The sequence below is a fragment of the Dendrobates tinctorius genome, unplaced genomic scaffold, assembly GCF_039654945.1.
Source record: "Dendrobates tinctorius isolate UK_male_01 unplaced genomic scaffold, ASM3965494v1 ptg000164l, whole genome shotgun sequence".
NCBI classification, from domain to species: domain Eukaryota; kingdom Metazoa; phylum Chordata; class Amphibia; order Anura; family Dendrobatidae; genus Dendrobates; species Dendrobates tinctorius.
This window is the reverse complement of record NW_027361831.1, coordinates 706,954-715,306: the sequence shown is the minus strand read 5'-3', so window position 1 is coordinate 715,306 and position 8,353 is coordinate 706,954. Positions and strand designations below refer to the sequence as shown.

General features: G+C 37.7%; 1 protein-coding gene across 1 annotated transcript in view; it reads right to left on the bottom strand.

The window, feature by feature from the left end:
• Positions 1–896: 896 nt before the first annotated feature.
• Positions 897–8,353, bottom strand: part of LOC141053012 (uncharacterized) — an 81,651-nt gene continuing 74,194 nt past the window's right edge. The window contains exon 7 of the mRNA XM_073550341.1: positions 897–6,428. Coding sequence (XP_073406442.1) covers positions 5,008–6,428 — 1,421 coding nt within the window. The 3' untranslated portion in view covers positions 897–5,007. The remainder of the gene's footprint in view (positions 6,429–8,353) is intronic.

Genomic DNA, 8,353 nt, shown 5'->3' with positions numbered 1-8,353 from the left:
CATTCGTAGTATCAAAGTAATGGGGGTTTCAAATGAGTCATTCACCAGAACATGCATCCATCAACAAACATACAGCAGCAAGTATGACTATACTAGCGCATGGCGGAACAGCCATGCGCACTTTTTATAGCGAACGGGACCTTATGGAAATCTCCAGGAGTCCAGGAAGAGCCAATAGGATCCGGAGCAGGATCTGAGCACCTGACTCCCGAAGTCCAATGGGAGTCCCGTGAGCATGCCCAGTAGATGGAATAAAGGACTTAGCCTGTGGAGAAAGTTGCTGTAAGACAATCTCCTCTGCAATCCCCTCTGTAGTAGCAGATGGGCAAGAGACTGCAGCATGTGAGAATCTAGGTTTCTGCATTGACATGTCAGAAACCAGATTTCTAACAATTACTACCATTAGGGGTCATTTTGACCCCCATTCAAAAGCACTGACTCTGGAGTAAAAATAACTTTTTTGTTGCCAACAAATTAAAGAACATTTATTTTAACTTAGTAGGAACAGTGTTAAGATCAAGTACAGCATGCATTTTCCTTTTACATGGTCATAGTATGTGGTGTCCAACAGTTAACACAAACAGTACTTTCTTCCACTTTCCCAGTGCATTTTCCACAAACTGGTTTGTTACAGCTTGCGCAAGTTTTAGTTGTTTTGTTTTCGTTGCATCTTCCAACTCCACATTTTCGACGCTTGCGGATTTCTTGTCCTTATTTGTGGTTCAGACATTGCGGCTGATGGGCCACTTCTTCTGACTCATTTTCAGATAAATTCTGAAGACATTTCAGAATTTCATCACTTGTCAGACCCCTCTGCTTACTCATGCTTCAAATATACGTCGCAAAAAGGGACTTGTAAGATCGCAGAAGTAATAAAACGACACTGTACAAACATGAAGAGTTTTAGCTTCAACTGTAATGTTTGCTACTGAAGTGCAGACAGAAATCGCTACAAGAGACATGGATCAAACATGTTCAGACAAGTTTAGCAAAACAAAATGCTGAATCATCCCTGATATGCAAAGTTACAATTACACCCTACAACTAGGGAGAAGCACTGTGATTTTCTGTACTCTGTAATATTACGTGACTTGCCTACTACTACATTTTTGTATGGGGTCAAATTGACCCCTTCAGTACTTATAGGTATGAATTGGAAAATCCGGGCCCCTGAAAAAGTTACAGTTCATTTTTGTGTCCTAAAATATACACTACCATTTAATATATAAAGCTCAAGTGTGTGTATGCATGTATGTATGTGTGTGTATGTGTGTGTGTATGTTCGGGATTGGCATCCGCACCGTCAAAGCTACAGCCACAAAATTTGGCAGTCACACGTCTGGACCCCGAGAGCATCCTAAGCTATGTTGTGACGTGAAATTTTAACCCCGCGCGTTCCAATTCACCAAACAATTTTGCCCCTATCTACATAATGGGGGAAAAGTGTGTGTATCAAGGCCCGCCCCTCATTATGATGTCATAATGGTTGCCATGGTGACGCTGATGTCATCATAGGTTGCAAGCCCCGCCGCTCATTATGATGTCATAATGGTTGACTATGGGATGGAGGATGTGTGATGGGTATATGGGCACTGGACTATGTGATGGAGGATATGTATGACGGGTATATGGGCACGGGACTATGGGATGGCGGATATGTATGATGGGTATATGGGCATGGGACCATGAGATGAAGGATGTGTGATGGGTATGTGGGCACTCGACTATGGGATGGCGAATATGTATGATGGGTATATGAGCATGGGACTATGGGATGGAGGATGTGTGATGGGTATATGGGCACTCGACTATGTGATGGAGGATATGTATGACGGGTATATGGGAACGGGACTATGGGATGGCGGATATGTATGATGGGTATGGGACCATGAGATGAAGGATGTGTGATGGGTATGTGGGCACTCGACTATGGGATGGCGAATATGTATGATGGGTATATGAGCATGGGACTATGGGATGGAGGATGTGTGATGGGTATATGGGCACTCGACTATGGGATGGAGGATATGTATGATGGGTATATGGGCACGGGCCTATGGGATCATTTATATGTATGATGGGTATATGGGCACGGGACTATGGGATGGAGGATAATTATAATTTGCTATAACTAACCACAGTTAGTTACTATGCCCGGGCAGCGCCGGGCTCTTCAGCTAGTTGTAAATAAAATTTACTGTGGACACGTGGAAAAAAGTGAGGTCAGACTTTTATTGTTTCTTGCACATAAATTGATAACATTTACACGTATGCAGTTGAACTCTTGTACAAATCATGATTAACAAAAGTCATTACTATAGGACAATTTGAAAACTGAAAAAAAAAAATCAGAAAATATGTTGAAGGACCTTGTTTTGAGAAGCAGAGAGCTGAGGTTGAGGACACTATTTCTAAAAGTCTAGAAATAAAAAGGGAGGATTGGGAATTCTGAATGTATTTGTCTTTTCACGGCTTCATAACTGGAAACGTATGAATCAGGTTTGGATGAAATGGGCGACTCATCAAATTCCATGCCTTGTAACATGGTAACATAGCTAGCAAGTCCAAAAAAAAGACGTTTGTCCATCCAGTTCAGCCTATATTACCTCAGAATAAATCCCCAGATCTAAGTCCTTCTAAAGAACCTAATAACTGTAAGATATAATATTGTTACGTTCCAGGAAGACATCCAGGCCTCTCTTGAACCCCTCAACTGAGTTCACAATCACCACCTCCTCAAACAAGGAATTCCAGATTCTCACTGCCCTAGCAGTAAAGAATCCTCTTCTATGTTGGTGGAAAAACCTTCTCTCCTCCAAACACAAAGAATGCCCCCTTGTGACCGTCACTTTCCTTGGTATAAACAGATCCTCGGAGAGCTATTTGCATTGTACCCTTATATACTTATACATAGTTATTAGATCGCCCCTCAGTCATCTTTTTTCTAGACTACATAATCCTAATTTTGCTAATCTCTCTGGATATTGTAGTTCCCCCATCCACTTTATTGATTTTGTTGCCCTTCTTTGTAATCACGCTAGTTCCATATCCTTCCTGAGCACCGGTGCCCAAAACTGTACACAGTAATCCAGGTGCGGTCTAACCACGAATTTGTACAGAGGCAGTGTAATGCTCTCATCATGTGTATCCAGACCTCTTTTAATGCACCCCATGATCCTGTTTGTAATTTTTAGAGCATATCTTAAAATTGAGAGAATTTGAACTTTAGATTGCAAAAGGTATATATATAATATCACAGTTGTTGGAAAATCACAAAACTGAAACAAAAAACAGGAGCGCCAGCCGACAAAGCAGGAATGGACTATGGGTATGCAGATCAGATTGAAAACCAATAGTTGACTCTTGTTTTGACTGCTGGCTCTCCTATTTTTTTTTTCCGTTTTGTCCTTGCCAACAAGGGGTCCAGAGTGAGGACAACCGGCTTATGGTAGCAGCTGGCTGACTATAAAGGATTTAATTTTTCATCTTTTGTAAATCCTTTCTTTGTTGTTCACATCCTTTTGTGTATCCTTTTTGTGTCCAGGGTTCATTCAGAAGAGCTTCAACATAACAAACAGAAAAAAAGAGGCTATCTTCTAAGCTGTTAGAGAAAAGAAGGATAAGGACGATAGAGGAGTTAGAGTTCTTATTCAATCTAGAAAATGTTCACTGGTTAAGGGTGAAATTATGTCAAGCCTTACAGAGAGAAAAAGGGACATATTTTCAGAAAAATAAACAGTTATAACTTTGTTAGTGAGAAATAGCAGTAATACGAGAATTGTATCCAGGCTTTATAATGCCATAATGAGAAAACATGATTGGCCGACTTCTGCCTCAGCAAAAAGTAAATGGGAGAAAGTAGCAACACCAATGAAAGAGCAGTTGTCTGGAATACTCAGACAAGTATCTCTACTTTCTAAAAGCAAATAATTTGGCAATTTAACACTTGAGGTATTGACAAAGATGGGCTAACATAAAGGACCCAGAGTTTCTGAAATGTCAGATGTTGGTGGACATGTACTATATGTAATTGTTATGCTACAAAATGTAAATTTGTGGGTGTCAGGTTATTGAGACAAGGGAATAAGTTTTTAAAATCAAAGTCCGCTTAGTCCCAATAATATGTGTATTGGGGGATAGAGAAGGGAATCAGTTACAAACTTAACAAGGAAAGTGACTTAAAAAATAGATCCCACAAGATGTTCCTACCAAGAAGGAATGGAATATAGATGTAAATAGCAATATACAATATGAACATGTTCATTACTGTAACATAGAAAAGATAAAGACGTTGTTCACACACGCAGATTGTGGATTATAAGGAACTGTAATGAAAGACAGATAATTGAGATTGGGAGTTAAGAAAAAGAGGGAGGAAGAAATGTAGGGTAATTTCTTGCGGAGGGAATTTGCAATATTCCCACATAGTGAATATATAAATATATAACTGAACTATTCAGTGCAGATGGAATATTGCATTTGATTTGCTTTTTAGGTAACATATCTATTAGTAACTGCATCTGAGTTTTAAATTACAATCCCTTTCTCGCTTATTTGTCATTACTATGACTGTGTTATGTGCTTTCTTGTGCTGTTTGTCACAATATATTGTTTTTCCAAGTTTTAGTTTTTTGATGGTCAATAAAATCTGACTGTTAAGTCAACCATTTACCTTTTAGGTGTGATTATGCCTTCTCCCCGTGTGAGATTTATGATGTTCAAGATGCCACTAGCGAATAAAAAAATTACCGCATTCAGAATATGAAAATGGCTTCTCCCATGTGTGATTCCTTTGGTGTTTAATAAAACTTGACTTATTTGTCCATCATTTCCTGCATTTTGATCAATAATCCTTGTGTGATTTCTCTGGTGAATAACTATGATTTCTGGTTAAAGTGTTCCATATTCAAAATGTGGGATTCTCTCTTGTGTGATGTTTCTAATGTTTAACAAGAATTGTTTGAGCTGCAAAACATTTCCCACATTCTGAACATTAAAAAGGTTTCTCTACCCTATGTGAGTACCCTCATGTGCCACAAGATGTGATTTCTGAATAAAGCATTTCCCACATGTTGCACATGAAAATGGCTTCTCCCCTGTGTGAATTTTTTGATGTATCAAAAGAACTGATTTCAGAATAAAGCTTTTCCCACATTCTGAACATGAAAATGGCTTCTCTCCTGTGTGAGTTCTCTGATGTGCAGCAAGATATGATTTACTTGAAAAAGATTTCCCACATTCTGAACATGAAAAAAAATTCTCCCCTGTGTGAGTCTTCTGGTGTGTCATAAGACTTGATTTCTGAATAAAGCATTTCCCACATGTTTCACATGAAAATGGCTTATCTCCTGTGTGAGTTCTCTGATGTGCAGCAATATAGTATTTACTTGAAAAAGATTTCCCACATTCTGAACATGAAAAAGGTTTCTCCCCTGTGTGAGATCTCTGATGGATTACTAAATGTGATCTGCTATTACAACATTTCCCACATTCTGAACATGAAAAGGGTTTCTCCTCTGTGTGAGTTTTCTGGTGTTTAAGAAGACTGTCTCTTCGTGTAAAACGTATCCCACATTCTGAGCATGAGTATGGCTTCTCTCCTGTGTGAACTCTCTGGTGAATAATAAGTTCTGATTTTTTTTTAACACATTTCCCACATTCTGAGCATGAAAAAGGTTTCTCCACTGTGTGAGTTTTCTGGTGTCTAACAAGACTTGCTTTTAGTGCAAAACATTTCCCACATTCGGAGCATGAATAGGGCTTCTCTCCTGTGTGAATTCTCTGGTGAATAATAAGATCTGATTTCTTTTGAGCACCTTGCCCACATTCTGAGCATGAAAAAGGTTTCTCCCCTGTGTGAGTTCTCTGATGGCCAACTAAAGATGATTTATGACCAAAACATTTCCCACATTCTGAACATGAAAAGGGCTTCTCTCCTGTGTGAATTTTCTGGTGTGCAGTAAGATTTGTCTTCCTTACAAAACATTTCCCACAGTCTAAACATAAAAAAGGTCTCTCCCCTGTGTGAGATCTCTGGTGTATAACAAACTGTGATTTCCGGTTAAAACATTTCAAACACTCTGAACAAGAAAATCTTTTCACTTCTGTGTGAATTTTTTGATGTTTAACAAGAAAACTTTCACGAGAAAAACATTTTTCATTCTTTGAAGTTAAAAATGGCTTCTTTTTTGTAAGAGCAATTGGATTTTTAACGCCTCTTTTGTGGCTTTTATTTTTCTGAATAGTTTTTGAAGCATTAGGAGATAAGTCTTGTTTAAAAGGATCAGATGATAGATCTTTGCTGTGAAGGGATGATGAAATATCTGGAGTAATGGCATTCACTTCAGTTATATCTTTTGTGATATCAAGGTCATCTGATTTAAGAACTGAAGATGTCTGATGTCCCTCTGATCTCCAGGTACAGTCATCTGCCAAGAAAAAAAAACAATTATTTAATTTAGTATGCTTAATTATATTTTTAAATTTCTAGATATATTGCAATTTATATGGATATTTTATGTAGAAAAATTGGTTTACCAAGACAAAAACAGTTCACAATCTAACAGACCTCAGAACACGAACCAGTAGACCATGAAATTCGACTATTTGGCACAAACGACCTCCCTAATATTGGAATAAGAAGCCACCAAAAAATCTGTGGGTCAAAATGATAGAAAAAAAATTTCTACTCATCCTCCATAAACAAGCCCCTACTCAGGTCCATCATCTATCAATGGTAAACTAGAGCGTTTGCTCAATGATTTTGAAAAGCAACAACCAATCTAGCAAATACCTTGCTCCTAAGACAAAATGTCCCCCTCGCTTCTGAGCCTTGCCATATGCCCAAACACTGCTAGTGTCCATATTTTTGGCATTGCTGTACTGAGAACCGACTTAAACATTTATGGTGTGCATGTCTCTATAAACACGAGCTGGGCACTATGTATCGGGCACTAAAATGGCATATTTACAATTTTTACTCTGCAGCATCAATTATGTGCAGTTTTCCAGAAAGTGCCTGCGGTGTCAAAATAGTCACTACTCCTATGAATTCCATTAGGGAAATGGAGTCACTTTATCGGGCTTTCTGCAGTTCTGTAGTTCTTGTAGTTGATCTGCAAATGGTATTGGCAAATTATTCCAGCAAAATCTGCATTCCCATAGCCGAAATGTCATTCCTTCCACTCTGAGCCCTGCCATGTGCCCAGACAGTAGTGTGCAACAATAAATACAGTATTATCAGATTTATGACAAGTTTAAAAATAAATTGCGGGGTCTATTTCTTCCTATTACTGTTAGTGGGGGAAAAAAAATAAATTTTTCTTATTGTGTTACACCTAAAGAGTTAAACTTCCTGAATGTGCTTTTTGATACTAACAGTTAAATTTTCCACAGTACAGGCGCCTTAAAGTAATTTCAAAAGAGATCCAGTAAAAAAAAAAAAAAAAATTAAAATAAATAGGTTTTGCATATGTTCTAAAAATAAATAGAAAAAGATGTTGTTGAAACTCCGAAAATGTTTATAATTAACCATTTTGTTTGGTTTTATTTTCTGTTTTAATAGAGTACAAATTTAAAGTTTGAACATTTCGAAAGGGTGTGAGGAAGCACTAAGCGAAACGCACATCAGAGGGTCTAATCTGGTAAATATGAAGTGTTTATATGCCCCTTGAAGTGTCTTTATGCTCAACTATTTTCAGTCGTGTACTTTGATCCCCATGTGCCCAGCTCTGTGCCTGTTCATTTAAATATGGGATTGACTAAGAGCACTTGAACTTTCTATAATCTGTAGTATTTGGAAGTCTGCGCTCCCAGACACATGGATATCTAGTTTCCTTTGTAGATGATATTGGAGAACACTACATAGATGATTATTTCATCCAAAGCTGGAGCCATGATTTTGGACATGTGTTTGCTCCATTAAATATAGTACTGGTCTATAAGTACTTGCACTTTATTATATGTCCCATGGATGTGAACCATAGTATTACAGGCTACTTTTCCCAGGTACTAAGATGATTTTATTGGAAATTTATATTTGTGTCAGGATTTATGCGCACATTTTGTCACTAGGTAGAGACAATATACTATCTTTTTTGTTAGAAAGGTCTATTTAGGTCTAATTTATTATTGATATTCTACCTTTCCTCTAAAAGGGTGTCTAATTTTTAAAATAATTGTCTTGTAATGAATTATGAATGATTAACACTACTAAAGACTAAAACAAAATTAATTTATACTTACTTGTCATCTCTGCAGTCCGACTTCTTTCATTTGTTCTTACATATTAGTGTTTTTTTGTTTTGTATTATCTCCATAAAGATTAATTTTATTTGAACACATACTACCATAT